At 43.6% G+C, this 21,523-nt stretch overlaps 1 protein-coding gene across 1 annotated transcript in view; it reads right to left on the minus strand.

Annotated features, from left to right (window-relative positions):
• GTF2H1 (general transcription factor IIH subunit 1) overlaps positions 1–21,523 on the minus strand; it is a 1,328,232-nt gene that overhangs the window by 325,834 nt on the left and 980,875 nt on the right. Inside the window, exon 13 of the mRNA XM_044059405.1 lies at positions 299–389. Coding sequence (XP_043915340.1) covers positions 299–389 — 91 coding nt within the window. The remainder of the gene's footprint in view (positions 1–298; positions 390–21,523) is intronic.

Consider the following 21,523-nt stretch of genomic DNA (forward strand, 5'->3'; position numbering starts at 1 on the left):
CACACACTCAACATTTACACCAGGATCCAAGAATATAAGGCTGGTTGATTCTATTTTTTTGTTATGAGGTATAAAAGATGGTTTACAGTAGTTAAAAGTGGGATACTATTCTTGATTAGTAAGCAGAACAGTAACATGCACACTCCTAATGAGAAAACCTACAAAACAACAAATATTTCTCTCTGTTACTTATACATCTGAAGACACTGGTAACTTCCAGTCTTCCTGCTGTTTTGTTATATAAGTCACAGTGTTACATATTCTTTGCTTTTTATTTTCTGACTGCACCAATACTCACGATTTATGGCTTGCTGTATTCCTCCTTGCATAAGTAGCCCACCAGGAGACAAGGCAGAAATGGCACTGCTAGCAGCACTGCTTGAGAGAACCTTTAAAATAAGAGCAGAACTAATTCACATGAATATTTGTTCCTTCTATTATTTCAAACAAAATATGACTAGACTGATTTTTCGACACACCCTGAAAATTAATGGGCTACTACAAACTGCACTGAAAACCTTTTCATCAGTGTGGTTAGATACAAAACTTACCTTTAAAGCTTCATGACTATCCCTATCGGAATAGTGAATTAGAAGCTGAGAGTTTTACAGAATGAATTCCACTTTCTTGCAATTAAACTTACAAATGGGAGATTATTTTGCTTGAGTGTTTATTTTATCTCTGCATATCTTCAACCCACTAAAGAAGAAAGTATTAGAGAACACTACTGCATGCAGTAGGTTCATCCTTCATGTGTCCTGCAACACCCACACACAGTAAAGTACCATAACCACTTAGATGGCCACTGGTAGCCAAAAGGACTTAGTCGCTAGATATGCACATTACTGTATCAGTCAACCTTACTCCATTCTATTTTAAACTTGGAAGGATGCAGGAATCTTGCTTAGAACAGAGGTAAATACTGTGTTGTGACATGAAGAAAGGACACTCTTCTCTGAGGTTAAAAAGCTCTGTCAGCAGCTTCCCCTAAAATGTTAATTCTGACCATGGTTATTTATTTATTTATTTACTTCCATTTGTTAGCCACAATGACATGGTTGGGAAGATGCCTCTTTTTGTCACAGTAACAGGCAGAAAAGCTCCACAACTTTAAGTACAAACACAAAGCATGTGCAAACACTAGAGAATATACCCATTATACAAATAATGAAAGGAAATGCATTTTACAAGATTAAGTAGTTAACAGTATAGTAATAATAAAACACTATTTGGGAATAAAACAAGGTGAAGAAAAGGCAGGAATTCAGCAATTTATGTAATGTTGGACTGATGACTGTTACAAAGAAAGAAAAGATACATGATGCATCATCATCTTCTTTCGGCTGTTCCTGTTAGGGGTTGCCACAGCGGATCACCTGTTTCCATTTCTTCCTGTCCTCTGCATCTTGCTCTATCAGACCAACCACCTGCATGTCCTCTCTTACCACATCCATAAACCTTATCTTAGGCCTTCCTCTTTTCCTGTTACCTGGTAGCTTCATCCTTATCATCTTTTTCCCAATATACTCAGCATCCCTCCTCAGCACATGTCCAAACCAACGTAATCTTGCCTCTCTGGATTTGTCTCCAAACCTTCCAACCTGGGCTGACCCTCTAATATACTTATTCCTAATCCTGTCCAACCTCGTCAAACCCAGTGCAAATCTTAACATCTTTAACTCTGCCACATCCAGCTCAAATTCCTGCCTTTTTGTCAATAGATACATGATGCATAATCTATGTAAATGGGAAAAAAAGTTAACATGGTTTGTTTTCTTTTCTGTTGACATATGTTTGATTAGGTCTTACATGATAACTTAATAAAGGCATTAAAACAGAAATAAAGAAACTACAGAAGATCAATGTGAAGACATCTGTAAGGTTCTTGTGTATGCTAAAGAGTCCAGAAGATATAGGATATCTGCATGGAAATGGTTACATGGGTACTTTTATATTCCAAGTAAACTCAAGAGGATTTTTCCCCAAATAGACAGCAGATGCTGGAGATATGAAGGGAATGAGGCAGGAAGCTACAATCACATTTTTTGGGAATGTGGAAAGTTAACTTGAGTTTAAGGACTCTGTCAGAATGTCCTGAAACAACTGTTGGGGAATACATTACATTAACCAAGGAGATCATGCTATTGGTTTGGCACCGTAGTTTAGAATTGTCAAGACATAACAAGGCCTTGTTAAGTTTAATGTTACTAGCAGCCAAAACAGCAAGTACACAAATGTGGAAATCAAGGATTAAACCTGTATAAATTAAATGCAGATTACTGTAAAGGAAATAAAAGAAATAGAGATAGGATCATTGAAATATGGAGGAAAGCATTTTCACAAAATGAAATGGTGCATTTGGCAACAATAAAAAAAAAAACAATATTCAAACAGTTGATTAAAATCAGTAAGTTGTCAGGAACTGTAAAGTAAACCTGTTCTAATGCACCAAGGAAAAGAACAGAGTTACGAATGAAACTCTATGTACAAGTTATGTCCACAAACTGCAAAGTCTTACTGTAATATTTCATTTATTAATAATGTGTATAAACTCATGCCACAAATTAATAATGTGATGAAAAAATAGAGTGGTTTAAAAAAAAGAGAAAGAGATAATAATAAAAAGAATAAAGGAACAGCTGAGGGATAGGAGCAAAGGTACTACAGGGTAAAAGTTGAGACCACTGACGGTACTGAGAAAGAGAAATAGAGGGTTTGGTTATTGCAGACTGGAGGAACTAAAAGTTCAGTTGTGTAGTTTACTTACCATAACAGTAGATGTTCGAATGGCTCACTGTTGAGGTACCCATTACACATGGGATGTATTTTACCAAGGATACCATATGCCCAGACGGTCTAAAAAGCTTCAGGCTCTTTACTCACAAACTGCACATCTGCTCTTGGCACAAGGGGACATGCTAGCATAAGAGAGAGACAGAGATAGATCTATGGTAACACCAAAACGCAGAGCTTTCTTACCAAAAGAAAACAGAAGGATACTCTACCCAGCCAAGAAAAATAATAATGAGGGGGGATGGAGGGGGTGTGGTAGTACTGCAAAAAAAAAGTTATGTACTCACCATAACATTCTATATTGGTAGTCCATCTCACCCTTCATTTTTACATATGGGTTCAGAGCCGATCCTCGGCTCTGACTCAGCCGATTTTCAAGCTCGAAGACTTCTGGTTGGCTCGTGGCTAAGCAGGTATCACATGGTGCACCAGTGCAATCCCCAGATCTTGTTTGCTGCTCACTAGCAATAGAATGAAATAGAAAGAAACCCCTAACCAACAAACCAATACTAAAGGGTCGCCAACCAAGAAATTTTTTACAATATTACCTCCAGATCTTCCAGGATGGGGGCAGAAGGGAGGGTTGGTAAAAATGAAGGGTGAGATGGACTACCAACATGGAACATTATGGTGAATACATAACTTCTTTATGTTAGGTAGTCCAATCTCAGCTTCATTTTTACATATGGGACAGCGTCCCTAGCACCTTATTCTTAGGTGGCTCATTGGAAGATACTCCTGAGCACCGTGGAACCAAAGGATGCTCTACCCCTAGAAGCCAGCTCTAACTTATAATGAGTAATGAAGGTGTGAGAGGTAGCCCACATAGCTGCTGCACAGATATGCTCAATTGGTACCCTGGCTTGAAAGGCTGCAGAGTTAGACAGATACCCGGTAGAGTGAGCCTTGATCCTGTGGGGTAAAGGTCTGCCCCGAACTGTAGATGAAAGCTATGCAACTCGAAATCCAGTTAGACAATGTCACCTTAGAAACTGGTAAGCCCAATCTGGAATCAGAAAAGGAAATGAACAACTGGTCTGACTTCCGAAATTCTTTGGTCCATTGCAAATAAAAACGTAGCTGTCTGTGAACATCCAACTGGTGAAAACGATATTCCGCTGCATTGCTATGATTGAGAAAGAAGATGGAAAGCTCAATGGACTGGTTCAATGTGGCAGAAGAACAAACTCTGGGAACAAACGAAGGGTTGGTACGTAAAAAACCCTGTCTTTATGAAAAACTAAATAAGGTGGCTTAATAGACACGGCATGTAGCTCAGAAACACGTCTGGCTGATGTAATAGCTACCAAGAACACAGTCTTCCAAGACAAGTACTTTAAGGAAGCTGAATGAGATGGTTCAAAGGGAGGGGATGTTAGTTTGGACAACACACAATTTAAGAACCAAGAAGCCACAGGTTCCTGTAAAGGTGGTCTCAGTAAAGTGGCTCCTCTCAAGAAAGTTTTACATAACTTATAAGTCATAAGGTTAACATTTGGAGATCCCAAATAAAAATGTGAGATAGCCGCCAATTGTACTTTGATGGTGGCTGCGGCAGATCCCTGCTGAAAAAGCTCTGAAAGGAATTCCAGAATTACAGGAACAGGAGCAGTATAAGGATCCACTTTCATTTTCTGTGCCCACATAGAGAACCTTTTCCATTTACTGTCATACAGCCTTCTGGTTGATGGTTTATGCGAGGATAAAAGAATATGGGACACTGATGATGAAACATCATGATGCCTGACTAGAGCTGGAACTGGAGCAGCCAAGCTGTCAATTTGAGGGTGTGAAGAGAGGGGTGTAGCGAATCCGACAAGTGGGTCAATAGATCTGGAACTGGGTCCAGGATCCAAGGATCATCCAGGAGAAGAGGCTCGAGGAAAGGGAACCAGACCTGACGAGGCCAATAAGGAGCAATGAGGATTAACTTGTTTCCCAGTCGGTTGGCTTTCTGCATCACTTTGGGGATAAGAGGGAATGGAGGAAAGGGATAGAGAAGTCCCATGGGCCAATCGTGGACCAGAGCGTCTCTGGGTGCTTTCCCCGCAGGGGGAATTAGCGAAAAATAACTGCTGCACTTGGCATTGACTGGACTGGCAAAAAGGTCGCAGCAAGGTTGTCTGCATTTTGAGAAAATCTGTTCCACTATTTCCTGTTTCAGAGACCACTTGTGGGGCAGCAAGATTGCCCGGCTCAGCTCGTCGGCTATCACATTGGTTGTCCCCGGAATGTGCGTTGCCACCAGAAAGCGCTGGGAAGAAATTGCCCATTCCCAAACTTGCATGGCCTCTCAACAGAGTGGGTAAGATCTGGTATCGCCCTGTTTGTTGATAAAACATACAACAGACATGTTGTCCAATTGTATAGCAATCGTCCCTGGAGGAAGAAGGTCCTGAAGTGCCTGCAATGCCAGAAGCACCACTCTCATCTCCAGAACGTTGATATGCAGATGAGCCTTGTGTTCTTGCCATGTGCCGTGGACAGTCCTGCCAAGATAATGCCCCCCCCACCCGACCTGGGAGGCATCCGTGGTTACAGAGGCAATGGGTTGGGCAGGCACAAAGGAAGCTCCCGTGAACAAGTTGTTGGGGGCTATCCACCAAAGAAGGTCCTTTTTGCATGATTCCGTCAGCAGAATAGGGTGATTCAGCGGTAGATATTGGAATGACCACTGGGAGAACAGGAGCCATTGAAGGATTCTCATGTGCAACCTCGCTAAAGGTATTAACAGAATGGTTGAGGCCATCATTCCAAGAAGTTGAAGAATCTACTTTGCTTTGACCTTCCGAAGCGGGAGAAGTCGTTGAACTTGTGAGATGAGGTTTTGTGCTCTTTTGGCAGGAAGACAAACTGTCATATCCACTGTGTCTACCTCTGCGCCTATAAAAATCACAGATTGCAAGGGCAGTAATACAGATTTTTCCCAATTTGTGGAGATCCCTAGTTGAGCACAAAGCTGGATGGTGGCATCCCTGTTCTGGAGAAGTAGATGCCTGGTGGGGGTGGTCAGGAGCCAGTCGTCCAAATACGGAAACACCTGGGATCCCTGCCATCTCAGGTGAGCTGTCACTACTGCCATGCATTTGGTGAACACCCTGGAGGCTGTGGTGAGACCAAAGGGCAGAGCATAAAACTGATAATGGCTGGCTCCTAGCCGGAAGTGCAGATACCTCTTTGACGCCTTGTCCATTTTTATATGGTAGTGGGCGTCTTGGAGATCTAGAGAGCACATCCAATAGTCTTTCCCTAACAACGGGAGTATTGACTGCAGTGTTACCATCCAAAACTTGTCCTTTTTCACGGATTCGTTTAATCTGCTGAGGTCCAATATTGGCCTCCAGTCTCCAGTTTGTTTTGGGACTAAAAAGAACCTGGAGTAAGTTCCGGATCCTGTCTGGTCTGCTGAGACGGGCTGGATGACTCTTTTTGAGAGAAACTTGTTGATCTCCACAGTTGCCTGATCCCTGTGATTGGATGGAACATCTGGGATCTTCTTGGGAAACAAACGGTGGAAGGGAAAAGGGTATGACATAGCCTCTGGTAACAACTCTTTGTACCCACTTGTCTTGGGTTACATTTAGCCAGGCTTCTGAATACAAAGAGATGCGACCCCCGACTGGCCCTAGAGAAACACAGTCGGGCCCCACATCAGAAACGCTGATAAGGCCGCCCTCGAAAGGAACCACGGCCTTGCTGGTATTGCAGATCGCCCCTGCCTCTAGAGCAACGTCTACCATTTCCTCCTCCTCTGCCTTTGAAGGAAGATTCACTCTGTGTGCCCAGAAAGGCCCTCTGGGACTTTTTGAACCACATCTTACCTCCCCTTTGACCTTTGGGGTGTGGTCGAGAGGGGACGGTAAAACGGACTCCCACGACAGAGAGAGTCTTTCCTTCCTGTTCACACCGAGTGAGTGTTTCTTTCAACTTGGAACCATCAAATGGGGCATTGGTGAAGGTGAACTTAAAGGGCTCCACAAAATTACACAAGTGCATGCAGGAGTGGCGCCTAAGGGCAACTCCTGAACCTGCTGCTCTGCTCGCTCAATCAGTCGCAAGAGATGTAAGCCAGATGGAGGAGTTAACTACCGAATTTAGGGTGGACAACTGAGCACAGATCCTATCTGGGACTCCCTCAGGACAAACACCCTGTGTGGAATCTCCTAACTCCTTGAGGAGATCCCTCTGCAACCTCGTGAAATGGGTAAGATAGTTCAGGGATCGAAGTGTAAATGTCGCTGAACTAAATGCACGCTTCCCAAATCTGTCCATCTGTCGAGACTCCTTGTTTGACGGATGAACAGAGGAGGAAGTCTCCACCAACTCCTTCTTCGTGGCTGCCGCCTCCGCCATGGCATCTACGGGAACACCCTTAGACAATAATTATTTTCCAGGAGGGGCAGACAGGAACTTATTTGGTCTTCTAGGGACTGGCTCCACGGCTTCGGGAGTATCCCACACCTTCCGACTAATCAGATCCATTAGCTCATTGAAAGGTGGAGACACCCAAGAGGCAAAGGGTTGAAACCCGAAAGCCTTCAGGTACACAGACTCCTCATCAGAAGGGTTGACAGTGGGCCAGTCGCACCTCTGTTTAAGGATCTCTAGAAAGTCCACAAAGGAGATATCATCAGAGGACGACTTAGGGGACACCTCAGACTCATCGAGGTCAGTGTCCGATGTCAGAGACTCATCCTGGGAGTCAATATGCTTCCTCTTGCATACTCTCTTCAGAGGGGGCTCCTCGAAAGGACCTTCTGGGGAGGCCCCGGAAGAGTGGGGGCCACCAGCTGGTGGCTCCTGAGGCTGTGGGACTCTGCTGTCTCCGGAGAGAGTAGGTACTGAGACCGAAGTGGGAGCCCTGTAGTGAAGAGTGCTTGTACCACTAGCAGGGGCTGTAGATTGAGACAGCACACTCCTCATCACCTCAAAAGCAGACCTCTCCGGCTCGAAGACCATCCCTGCTCCGAAGAGACAAAGGACAGTGCCGGAGCCAGAGCCATCAGCTCCAAGATAGATGCAGGGTCCGAGCTCACCCTGGTGGATGTACCGAGAGGAAGGCACGGAACCAACGAAGATCGATTCAAACCCTCCCCTTGGCGCCGACAGAAGAGCTTCGGTCCCTGGACACGATGGACAGAGCCCAGCGTGTCAGAGCCGAACTCGGCTCCAATGCAACAGCAAGGGCAGCCGGAAAAGAGGGTTCCTCCATTGGTAACAAGAACTCTGGCTCCAAAAAACCAACATGGCTTGGAGGAGGAATCACGGATGAGGACAAGACTGGTTCGAGTGGCTCCGGAGCCGATTGGATCGGAGCCAACAAAAATTTAGACAGGGCAGACGACTTGAGGAGTCTCAGTACTACCCTCTCCACATCTTCTTCCGAAAGAATCCTGGAAGATAAGGTTGGGGATCTCAATTTAGCAGGCACTGGAGATTTGACCATCAAGTAGACTGGTAGGGACTCTACAGACTGGCTCCAAGAAGCAGAGTCAACTATTTGCAAGGGTTCAGCAGTAGGCACCGAAGCACCTGTGACCGACTCTGAAACCACGGTGCTCTCCTTTGGCTCTGAAGACTGAGGAGTCAAGGAGGCAGGTTTTGTTAATTTGGCAGGCGGCTTAGAAACACTAGCCGGTGCCGGAGAAGGCCTTTTTGAACCTTTTGATTTTGAGTCAGATCTTGACTTCGAAGACTTAGATGAAGAAGCCGAAGAACCAGACAAAACTTCCTCGAAGGTTGTCTTCAAAAGACCCCTGAGTATCAGTTTGTTCTTTCTCTCCTGCAACACTCTAGGAGAGAAAGCATGACAGAACAAACATGATTCTTGCAAATGGATGTCTCCCAAACTGTAGACACAGCTACTGTAGCCATCCGTCAAAGACATTTTCTGGGAGCACTTCATACATTTTTTAAACCCAGAGGGTTTGTGCTCCTTGCTATCCTTAGACATTGCAACACACAAGCAACCAGAGGGGAAAGAGAATGACTGAGGACTAGGCCCTCTAACTAAAATGGGCCTAGCCCTGCAGAAGAATTACACAAGGACTAGGTCCTCTAAGTTAAATGGGCCTAGCCCGGTGTAAGAAAAAAACTAGGTTTTTCACTAAACAACAGACAGATTCAGTCACATAGGAAAAATTTTCAAATAAAAATACAGTGGAGTAGCAACACGAGGACTAGGTCCTCTAGGTTAAATGGGCCTAGCCCTGTGAAGAACCGGGTCTTCTACTTCAAACAGACCAAGAATACCAAATACCACAACACACACACACATGCTCAAAAGGTAGGAGCAAATTAGCAACTCTGAGTAATTAAGACTTTAGCGGGTCCCCGCTAAAGACCACCAGTCAACAATAATCGCTTGACAGGAAAATAATCAATAGGAGCCCCTATTGTTTAAGAATGGCGAAATCGCCAAACTAGACAATAAATCGCAACTGCGCCTAACTACTGATACACAGGAGACTACTAATACTGGTCACACAAGGCCACAAGGCAGTTAAGGTAAACCCTATCTGTATACTTTCCAGTAAATAACAGGAAAAGGCAAAACCGCCAAAACTAACGATTTAGGCAAAGCGCAATTGCGCCTAACTACTGGTACACAGGATACTACTAATATGGTCACACAAGACAATAAAGATAAAGCCCTATATATGTATATATTCAGTAAATATGCAAAAAAAACACTAGATAATGACAATTGCAAGAACGTAGCTAGAGCCAAGAGAAACACATCCGAACACGTCGACGTGGTAAATGAGATCTGGCGCATCATGGGATACCTGCTTAGCCACGAGCCACCCAGTCGTCTTCAAGCTTGAAAATCGGCAGAGTTGGAGCCGAGGATCGGCTCCGAACCCATATATAAAAATGAAGGTGAGATTGGACTACCCAACATACTGATCTATTCGAACATCTACTGTTACGGTAAGTAAACTACACAATTACACTACGTTCTTCATTAGATCACTGATGCAGCAGTCATTACATACAGGATGATTGCCAAACTTCAAGAAGAAAGGGTGGATGAAGAAGTACAAAAGCTCAGTATGCCCTGAGGAACAACACTGGCAAAGAATACCCTCACTCTAGTAATAGAATCCAGCTTGTAATGTCTGGAAAATGTATGAATGGAGGACCAAGTAACTAATTCTAGAAGACAGAGACCACCCCTTTTCAGAAAGCACTAGATGTGGCAATTGTTCTAGTAGAATAAGCCTGGACATTCTGAAGAGTATTTTTATCACAGCTGGAATAAAAGAACTGAAAGCAGTGGGAAAGTCATCTGGCTATTTTTATCTTCTTCACAGGACACAAAAGCTGATTAGATTTCTTGCAATCTTTAGTTTTTGTCTAGATAAAAACTCAGTTGTGATTGTACATCCATGCAATGAATAATCCTTTCTACTTTGTTTTGAGAGTCAAGATAGAAAACAGGAAACCGAATAGACTGACTAGGAGTAAATTCAGAGACAATTTTACACATACAGGAAAGGCTGTTTCTGAGACTCACCCAGTCCTTGTGAAATGTCAAAAAAAAAAAAAAACAATGAACAGAAACAAGAGCCTCAAATTCACATACATCTCTAGCAGAAGTTGAAGTTACCATCAAGGTTGTCTTCCATGCTAGAAACGTCAAAGAAGAGATGGGTGCAGGCTCACAGGAAGATTCAGTTAACTTTTCCATAATGAAATTCAAACCCCAAGAAGGAGACACTTTTTTCTTGGTAGTTTGATATGCCAAACCTCCTTTAAAAATCATCTGACTTGAGATTAAGAGATACCAGGGGGAGCCAGTGGCAGACATGTCAAAATGGCCGACAGGTATAACTCAACTGAAATGTACATAAGGCCAGAATTGAGCAATTCTCACAGAAAATGGAAGACCTTTGGGTGCTTCCACTTGAGATGGGCATTTTCCTATATTTTGAGGGCAAAGAGAAAATATTTTACATTTGGATAAATAAGACATTCTAGTAGCAGGTTTTCTTGTTTCCTTCAATATCTGTTGCACGCCTTCAGAAAATATGTGGCTATAAAGAATTAAAAGTCTATTATTCATACAGTTAAACTGAGTTGAACACTGGAGTGAATCACAGATCCCTTTGTCCTGAGTGAGCATCCACTCTGTAAGGATGCTTTTGGTAACTGCCCCTGACAGCTGCATGAGAAGGGAGAATCAGTGTTGCCTGGGGCACAAGTGTGTTACCAGTAAAGTACAGTTTTGTACCTACCATAAATGTAGATGTTCGAGTGTACACCCTGCTGCAGTCATCACACTTGGGTTATCCTGTCGTCAGGCGGTCCCGCAGTCAGACGGAATTCCAAAGTCTTGGTCCGGCGTCGGTTGCTGTTGCTTCTTCCCTGACGTCAGTGCACCAGGGGTATATATATTGCAACCGATGCCATTTTCTTCAGTTTTTCTTGCCCCAGATGTCAGGTGCCCCCAAAAGGGTGGTCAGCAATTAGTACCAAATTGAGTAAATTTTGCACAAACACAAAATCCCTCCAGCTATAAGCAAATACATCAGGAAGGTATTGTAGAGATTTTAGCCAGTTAGCTCAGAGGGGATGGAGGGAGGGTAACCTGGACTGCAGCAGGGTGTACACTCGAACATCTACATTTATGGTAGGTACAAAACTGTACTATGTTCATCGTGTTACCCTGCTGCAGTCATCACACTTGGGTTGAATCCCAAAGCTAAGGATGGGTGGAGGAATCCTAGAGGGTTGGAGGAGGCTATCAGGCCCTGCAGAACTGCAGTGGCGAAGCCTGCCCTAGTCTTAGAGTAAAGTGGTAACTGATAGTGGTTGGTAAAAGTGTGTACTGAACTCCAAGTTGCAGCTTCCAAAATCTCCTTGGTTGGAACCCCCCTGAGAAAAACTGTAGATGTTGCTGTTGCCCTGGTAGAGTGGGGCCTAATAGTAGCAGGAACTGGTTTTCCATGATGGGTATAGCAGAAACATATGCAATGTCCTATCCACTTGGAAATGGTTTGTTTTGAAATAGCCTTCCCTTGTGAAGCTGTAGCATAGGATACAAAGAGCTGGTCAGATTTTCTGAAAGCCTTAGTTTTGTCCAAGTAGTAACAAAGTTGCCTGTGAATGTCCAATGAATGCAGGAGTCTCTCACCTTTGTTCTGTGGATTTGGGAAGAAGGTGGGTAAGTGGATGGTTTGATTTAAAGCCACACTGGAAACCACCTTAGGCATAAAGGAAGGATTACTTTGTAGAGAAATTCTGTCTTGATGAAAAATGAAGAAAGGTTCCACTGCCATTACTGCCTGCAGCTCTGAGACTCTTCTAGCTGAAGTTATTGCTAGCAGCAGGGCAGTCTTTCATGATAGGAACTGAAGATCTGCAGAAAAAGCTGGTTCAAAGGGAGGTAGCGTTAGTTTTTCCAGAACAAAATTGAGGTCCCATGTTGGTGTAGGTGCTCTCCTGGGGGGTCTAATGTTTTTTGCCCCTCTGAGGAACTGCCTTAGAAGTGGATGCGAAAATAAGGGTGGATCCGTGTTGTAGTGGGCTGAAATAGCTGAAGCATGGATTTTAATGGAGGAGAAATAAAGTCCTTTGTGCAACATCTCAGTTAAGTACTGTAGAATGTGAGGCATGTGAGGCTGAAATGTGTCTTGGCCTTTAGCTTGGTTCCAGGCACAAAACCTTTTCCATTTGTCCGAATAAGCCTTCCTGGTGCTTGGCCTCCTAGCTTCCAGAATAACATCCATAACTGCTTGGGAAAGAGGAGCTGGCTGGATGCTTAGGTGATTTTCCATGCAGCCAGATTTAAGGTTTTGAGTTGGCTGTGAAGAATCTGATTGTTTTGTTGTGCAAGCAAATGGGTAATCTGTGGTAAGATCCAAGGTGGGCCATGGGCCATATTTCTCAATAGTGGGTACCAGTGCTGGCGTGGCCAGTCTGGGGCTATGAGAATCAGTCGTGGTCTCTCCTTTTTGACTTTCAGAAGCACCTTTGTGAGGAGAGGCAATGGAGGTAAGACAAATGCTGTCAGGTTTTTCCAACTGAAAGAGAGTGCGTCTACTTTCCAAGCTTGATGGTGAAGTGTCCTTGTACAAAATTATGTTATTTGACAGTTTTGAGGACTGGCAAACAGGTCTATGTCTGGAAGGCCCCATTTTTGAGTTATCATTGTAAATACTTGTGGATCTAGTTTCCACTCATGGGGATCCATGATGTTTCTGCTGAGGTTGGCTGCCAATGTGTTCTTTCCTGGCAGGAATTGAGCTTGTAACTGAACTTGGTAAGCCAGAGCTGTGTTCCATAAGATCATTGCTTGCCTGCATATAGGGTAGAAGTGAGTACCCCCTTGTTTGTTTATGTACCACATTACTGTGGTGTTGTCCGTCTTTATTGTAAGTTGGCCTGGATGTAATAGATTCTTGAAGGCTGTCAGAGCTTTTTGTACAGCTAGCATTTCTTTTTGATTGATGTGCAGATTCCTTTGATCTGCAGTCCATCTGCCTTGAACGCACTGTCTTGCCATGTGTGCCTCCCAGGCGTAGTCTGATGCATCTGTTGTGATAGTCTGCCTGGCTGGGGGCAAGGTGAAAGGCTGACCCTTGTTGAGGTGACATGCCTGTGACCACCATAGAAACTCCTTTTGTAGGCAGGGAATGAGAAATATCATTGTGTCCAAGCTGTGGCTGTGTTGAGACCATACGCTTTTTAGGTACCACTGTAATTTCCTCATATGCAGCTTTGCAAATGGTATTAGTAGTATGCAAGATGCCATGAAGCCCAAAGCCTGCAGAATTTTTCTTGCAGTTAATTGGGTCTTTGTTGCCATTGTTTTGAAATATTGAGTCAGCTGTAGTTGCTTGTCTGGCGTCAGATAAGCCTTCTGGGCCGTTGTGTTTAAGCTGGCACCCAGGAATGTCCTATTTTGTGAGGGTACTAGTTTTGACTTCTTTTCGTTTACTGTGTACCCCAGGCAGTTTAGTAGATGTTTTACAACAGCCAGATGATGTAAGAGAATGTCCTTGCTTTCTGCTTGGATGAGGCAGTCGTCCAGGTATGGGTATATTTGAATTCCTCTTTGTCTGCAGTACGCAATTACTGGTGCCAGGCATTTTGTGAAGACTCTGGGCGCAGTAGATAAGCCAAAGGGCAGTGCAGATAATTGGTAATGGGATGAACCTGCAATGAAACTGAGATATCTTCTGCAACTTTGTCTGATAGGGACATGCAGGTATGCCTCCTTGAGGTCCAACGTTACTAGCCATGCCTCCTTGCCCAACATGGGAAGAAGCTGCTGTAGTGTTAGCATCTTGAATTTGGGTACTTATAAGAATGTGATTAAAATTGAAAGGTCCAGAATAGGTCTCCAGGCATTGTCCTTGCTGGGCACTAGAAAGAGTTTTGAGTAAAATCCTTGACCTTGCTCTCGAGTAGGTACCAGTTGAATGGCTCTCATGTCCACGAGAGCTGTAATTTGCTTTTGTGCCTCTGCCCATTGATTTTGTGGCAGGTTTGGCATTCCTCTTTTCATTGGCAAGGTGTGAAAATGGAATCTGTATCCTCGTAAAATTATGTCTAGAACCCATTTGTCCTTTGTGACAATGTGTGAGTTGTCTGAAAAAAGTGCGAGTTTTCCTCCCAAGGGGGATGTCAAGAGAGAGTTGCTTGGCCGGATGAGGTGCAAGTCATTGAGTTTGCCTTCTGGTAGATTGGGACCTGTCTTCTCCTCACTTCTGTGTTGTAGTGCCCCATTGGCGAGGTTTGTACCGGGCTTGTGGTTGTCCTCTGCCTCTTGGGCGTCTGTATTTACCCCTCTGTGGTCTGTCAGTAGCTGGAAAGGACCAATTTTTTGTTGGCCAGTTTCTGCTGAAGCAAAGGGGCTGTACCTGTAGGAAATCTTTGACTGTCTGCATAGATTTTGCCTTATCCTCCATTTTCTTTAAGACTTCTTCTGCTTTAACTCCAAAAAGAACATCCTGCTGTAAGGGAGCATCTAGTAGCTTTGCTTTAACATGATCAGGCAGAGTTTGTTCCTTTAACCAAGTATGCCTACGTATAACAGACCCAGTGACAGCTGCTCTGCAGGAGGCCTCCAGAGAATCAAACCAACATTGTAAGGTGTGTTTGCCCACCTGTTCAGTTGCATGCAACAGATCCTGCATTTATTTCAATTCAGACTGTTGAGGGAGAGTGGTGATTCTTTGCTTTAACTGAGAGATTAGAAATTGCTGATACTTAAGCATGTGAAATTGGCAATTTAGTGCCCTCATAGCTAGAGTGGCTGAGGTGTAAACCTTTTTCCCCCACCTGTCTAGTGCTCTGGAATCCCTTTCAGAGGGTACAGGATTTTTAGCCATAGAAGCCTTAGCCCCTTTGGGACCCTGGGAGATTGTCTCTGGGTCAGCAACAGGACTTTTGTATAGAAATTTGTGGGAATCAGGCACTCTATAGTATCTGTCAGGAGGTAGAGAGTCTGTGTTCAAACTGGATTCTAAGTAAACATCATCCACAATGTCTAACACGGGTGGGATGGCAAGTGGTCTGTGCTGGGGGAGTAAAAGAAACTCTCTGAGCCTTTTCTTCGAGTCAGAGTAGTCCTGACCTTCCCAGTGGAAATGTTCCCTCATAGTGTGCAAAGTTTCCCCAAAGGAGTAGTCTTCAGGAGGAGAAGCTGAGGGAATGGAATCCTCAGCATCAGAATCTTCATAAGGGGAGAAGGAGTAATCTTGGTCTTCAGAGGAGGCTGAAGAAATGGACACTTGTTCAGAGGATGCATAATCTTCCTCTTGTCTAGGCCTTTTGTCAGGAGGAGGCTGGGAACCCCTGATTAAAGAAATCAAATCTTCAGCCATTTTGAGCATCTGTTTTTTAGGCACTGGGCCTTGAACAGGGGACTGAAGTGCAGTCCTTTTAGATTTAATAGGAGTCTTCGTCTTAGGAAACATTTTAATGGTGAGCGTCGTCGGTCTGAAGACGCCTTCAGAAACCGATGACGTTTCTGCTGCACCGACATCTTTATCAGCAATGTCGTCAGTAGGGCCTGAACAAAAAGGTTGCGTCGGCCTGGTACATTCCGCTAAAAGTTCCGAAGCGGTCTCGGGTTCCAGATCTGCAGTAGTCAGGGGTTGCGTCAGAGCCTCACTGAGAACCGGAGACTGGACCAGCTGAGGCCTCGGAATCTGGCTTAGGTCTGGGCTGTCTGTCCTTATCCTTGCGTTTTTTGTTCACGCCGGTAGTCGGTTGCTCCGACGGCATACTGTTATTAAATTTTCTACCGAAGTAGTGTCGTGCGAAATCAAAGCATCTTTTAACAGTACGTTTTTTAAACCTAGCACAAAAACGACAACTAATGACTTTGTGGTCTGGGCCTAGGCAAGGTATGCAATAAGAATGAAAATCCTTATGAGGTATTTGCTTCCCACAAGAAATACAATTGTTAACTTTTTCTGACATCGGTCTGAGGCAAGAAAAGTTTCCCCAATGGGGTACTTAGCTTTATAGAAGACTTCGGTCTGAAATTCGAAAATCTGAGGAGTCAGCCGACCGGCACTTGCGAACTGCTTCTGCTTCGGGCACCGCGTGGCAAGAAAGACTGAAGAAAATGGTGTCAGTTGCAATATATATACCCCTGGCGCACTGATGTCAGGGAAGAAGAGACAGCAACCGACGCCGGACCAAGACTTTGGAATTCCAGCCAACTGCGGGACCGCCTGACGATAGGATAACCCAAGTGTGATGACTGCAGCAGGGTAACATGATGAACATCTTCCTTGGTAAGACTTTTCTGATTTTTAAAAGGATTTTGGGAGTGGGAGGAACGTGTTTGTGTATCGGGGGGGGGTATAAAAACATCCCCAAACAGTAGATTGAGAATGTATCTGTCTTCTGGGCCTGTTTGCAAATGGTTCTAAGAACAGAAAAGATTGGGTTCTCTCTCTAGATTGGGGGCAAACAGATCTATCTGGGGAATTCCTCAATGTTGGGCTATCTGGTGGAAGATATCTTGGTACATCCCAGAAGTGCTAATCTGTGAGTTGGAACAAGGAATGACTATATATATATATATATACATATATATATATATATATATATATATATATATATATATATATATATATATATATATATATACACACACATATATATATATATATATATATATATACACATATCTTTATTTCCCATTTTATAGTGTGTTAAAGATCTAATCAAGTATGAGACATAAGAAGACCCTTACATTAGGCATTTTTTAAATAAAGGAGTTTCAATTATTACTTTATTTTGTTTTACCTGATTGACCAGTTCCCTTAAAATATAACTAAGAAACTATAAACATATGCATGGACATTTAGCAGAACTGCTTTCCTATAACTATGAAAATAAAAGACAGTATACAGTTTTTTGCCATTACTACAGAGGAGTATATAGCAAACAAAGACAGAAAATTTCTGGATATATATCTTTTAATGGATGCTAAAGGATATGGTTTGCCTCATTATAGCCTGACTTGTCAAAGCTCATTTCAACAGGTCAGTCTGACTGATCAATCAAGTCTTCAGTTATTTACATTCCATATCTATACCCTAATCCCTCCCCCTTATATGTATGTATGTGTGTGTGTGTGTGTGTGTGTGAGTGTATGTATGCAGATATAAATTATATATATATGTGTGTGTATATATATATATATATATATATATATATATATATATATATATATATATATAGATATATATATGTATGTATGTATATAATCTACACCTGTGAGGTTACCAAACTTTGGGGTAAATTACATACTCTACTTGTACATTTTCTCATTCAGCTATAATGTGGGTCTTGACTCAATAGGTTTCAATACGTCAGCCTATGATTAAGACACCAATTACCAATCTCAAATGCAATCAATTCATTTAAGTCTATCAGCTTTATGTAAGATAAAGAATAGTTGTGTAAAATCTTACCATAACCATAGATGATGTTCTCTTCATGAGGGAGTCTGCCCAGTATACAAAAGTCTAAAGCTACTGTAAGGTATGTGCGATGTTGCACACAGGATCTCTTCCAATGTCGGTCATAAAGTGATGTCTTGTATACAGCAGACGTTAGCACGTGCCTTCCTCAGAAAGTACAGTTTTGTACCTACCATAAATGTAGATGTTCGAGTGTTCACCCTGCTGCAGTCATCACACTTGGGTTATCCTGCCATCAGGCGGTCCCGCAGTCGGCCTGAGTTCCAAAGTCTTGGTCCAGCGTCAGTTGCTGTCGCTTCTTCCCTGACGTCAGTGCGCCAGGGGTATATAAGAGGCATCCGATGCCATTTTCTTCAGTTTTTCTTGCTCCAGATGTCAGGTGCCCCCAATAGGTAGGGCAATATATATATTGCTATATAAAATTGTACATATAAAAATAAAACAATACCTTCAGGCACAAGCAAATACACCACAGAGGTTGTATAGGATAGAAAGGTATAGATAAGTCCAGCTAGTTCAGAGGGGATGGAGGGAGGGTAACCTGGACTGCAGCAGGGTGAACACTCGAACATCTACATTTATGGTAGGTACAAAACTGTACTATGTTCATCGTGTTACCCTGCTGCAGTCATCACACTTGGGTTGAATCCCAAAGTTAAGGATGGGTGGTGGAGTTAAACAGGGTTAGAAGAAGCTAGTAGGCCCTGCAAAACTGCAGTGGCAAAACCAGCTCTAGTCTTAGAATATAGAGGTAAGTGATAGTGTTTGGTGAAGGTGTGCACTGAACTCCAAGTTGCAGCTTCCAGAATATCCTTGGTTGGCACCCCCCTGAGAAAGGCTGCTGATGTAGCTGTAGCCCTGATGGAGTGGGACTTAATGTTAGCAGGCACCTGTTTCCCATGATGCATGTAGCAGAAACGTATGCAATGTCCTATCCATTTTGAAATGGTCTGTTTTGAGATAGCTTTTCCCTGTGATCCTGCAGCATAGGCTACAAAGAGCTGATCAGATTTTCTGAAAGCCTTAGTTTTATCCAAGTAGTAATGTAATTGCCTGTGAATGTCCAAAGAGTGCAGGAGTCTTTTTCCTTTGTTCTGGGGATTTGGAAAAAAGGTGGGCAAATGAATGGTTTGGTTTAGGGCCACACTGGATACCACCTTTGGCATAAAGGAAGGGTTAGTTCGTAGAGAGACTCTGTCTTGATGAAAAATGAGGAAAGGCTCCACTGCCATTAGTGCCTGTAGCTCTGAGACTGTTCTAGCTGAAGTTATTGCTAGTAGCAGGGCAGTTTTCCATGAAAGAAATTTTAAACAAGCTGAAAAAGCTGGTTCAAAGGGCGGCAGTGTAAGCTTTTCCAGAACAAAGTTGAGATCCCAAGTAGGTGTTGGTGCTCTCCTGGGCGGTCTTACGTTCTTAGCCCCTCTGAGGTACTGTCTTAGGAGTGGATGTGAAAATAAAGGAGGATCCGTGTTGTAATGAGCTGAAATTGCTGAGGCGTGGATCTTAATAGATGAAAAGGAAAGTCCTTTGTGCAACATCTCAGTTAAATATTGTAGAATCTGAGGAATGTTTGGATCAAGGGGATTTTGGCCTTTAGCCTGGTTCCAGGTGCAAAATCTTTTCCATTTGTCTGAATAAGTTTTCCTGGTGCTGGGCCTCCTGGCCACCAGAATGACATCCATAACAGCTTTAGGTAGAGGTGCTGGTTGGTTGTTTAGGTAGTTTGCCATGCAGCCAGGTTTAAAGTCTTGAGCTGGCTGTGTAGAATCTGATTGTCTCGCTGGGTGAGCAGGTGAGGAATTTGTGGTAAAATCCATGGTGGGCCATGGGCCATGTTCCTTAGAATTGGATACCAGTGCTGGCGTGGCCAGTCTGGTGCAATGAGTATCATTTGTGGCCTCTCTAATCTGACTTTCAGCAGTACCTTTGCTAGAAGAGGCAGTGGAGGAAAGGCATACACTGTTAATGTTTTCCAACTGAATGAGAGGGCATCCACTTTCCAAGCTTGTGGGTGGAATGTCCTTGTGAAAAATTTTTGAAGTTGGTAGTTTTGGGGGTTGGCAAACAGATCTATGACTGGGCGTCCCCATTTTTGAGTTATCATTGAAAATACCTGTGGATCTAGTTTCCACTCGTGGGGATCCATGATGTTTCTGCTTAGGTTGTCTGCTAATGTGTTTTTCTTTCCTGGCAGGAATTCTGTTTGTAGTTGAACTTGGTAAGACAGTGCTGTGTTCCACAAGGTCATTGCTTGCCTGCATAGAGGGAAGGAATGTGTGCCCCCTTGCTTGTTTATGTACCACATTACTGTGGTAATGTCCGTCTTTATTATTAGTTGTCCTGGGTGTAAGAGGTCCTTGAAAGCTGTTAGGGCATTCTGTACTGCTAGCATTTCTTTTTGATTGATATGCACATGCCTTTGATCTGTTGTCCATTTGCACTGAATGCACTGTCCTGCCATGTGTGCTCCCCAGGCATAGTCCGATGCATCTGTTGTCACAGTTTGCCTGGCTGTGGGTAAGGTGAAAGGCTGACCCTTGTTGAGGTGACATGCTTGTGTCCACCATAGAAACTCCTGTTGAAGGCAGGGAATGAGTGGTATCATTGTTTCCAAGTCGTGGCTGTGTTGAGACCACACGCTTTTTAGGTACCACTGTAATTTCCTCATATGCAGCTTTGCAAATGCTATTAGTAGTATGCAAGATGCCATGAATCCCAAGGCCTGCAGAATTTTTCTTGCAGGGAGTTGGGTCTTTGTTGCCATTATTTTGAAGTATTGAGTCAGCTGTTGTTGCTTGGCTGGTGTGAGATAAGCCATGTGGGCTGTTGTATTCAAGCTGGCACCCAGAAATATTATGTTTTGTGAGGGCACTAGTTTTGATTTCTTTTTGTTTACTGTGTACCCTAGGCAACTTAGAAGGTGTTTGACAAATGCCAGATGCTTTAAAAGAATGTCCCTGCTTTCTGCTTGAATAAGGCAGTCGTCCAGGTATGGGTATATTTGAATTCCTCTTTGTCTGCAGTATGCAATTACTGGTGCCAGGCATTTTGTGAAGACCCTGGGCGCGGTAGATAAGCCAAAGGGCAGTGCAGAGAATTGATAATGGGTTGAACCTGCAATGAAGCGGAGGTATCTTCTGCAATTTTGTCTGATAGGGACATGCAGGTATGCCTCCTTGAGGTACAACATTACCAGCTAAGCCTTCTTGCCCAGCATGGGAAGAAGCTGCTGTAGTGTTAGCATCTTGAATTTTGGTACTTGCAGATAGGTGTTCAGAACTGAAAGATCCAGAATGTGTCTCCATGCTTTGTACTTTTTTGGGACTAGAAAGAGACTTCAGTAAAATCCTTGTCCTTGCTCCTGTGTGGGTACCTGTCGAATGGCTCTCATGTCCATGAGAGCTGTAATTTGTTTTTGTGCCTCTGCCCACTGATCTGGTGTCAGGTTTGGCATTCCTTTTATCCTTGGCAAGGTATGAAAGTGGAATCTGTATCCTTGTGAGACAATGTTTAGGACCCATTTGTCTTTTGTGATGATGTGCCAGTTGTCTGCAAAAAGTGCTAATTTTCCTCCCAAGGGAGCTGCCAAGAGAGATTTGCTTGGTAGTTTGAGGGTTGAGTCATTGTTGTTTGTCTTCTGCTAGCTTGGGGCCTGTCTTCTCCTCCTTTCTTGGTAGCAGTACCCCATTGGCGAGGTTTGTAAGGGCCATGTGACTGACCTCTGCCCCTTGGGCGTCTGTATTTGCCCCTCTGTGATCTGTCAGAAGCTGGAAAGG

The sequence above is a fragment of the Protopterus annectens genome, chromosome 17.part0, assembly GCF_019279795.1.
Source record: "Protopterus annectens isolate FY-2018-M chromosome 17.part0, PAN1.0, whole genome shotgun sequence".
In the NCBI taxonomy this organism is placed as follows: Eukaryota; Metazoa; Chordata; order Ceratodontiformes; family Protopteridae; genus Protopterus; species Protopterus annectens.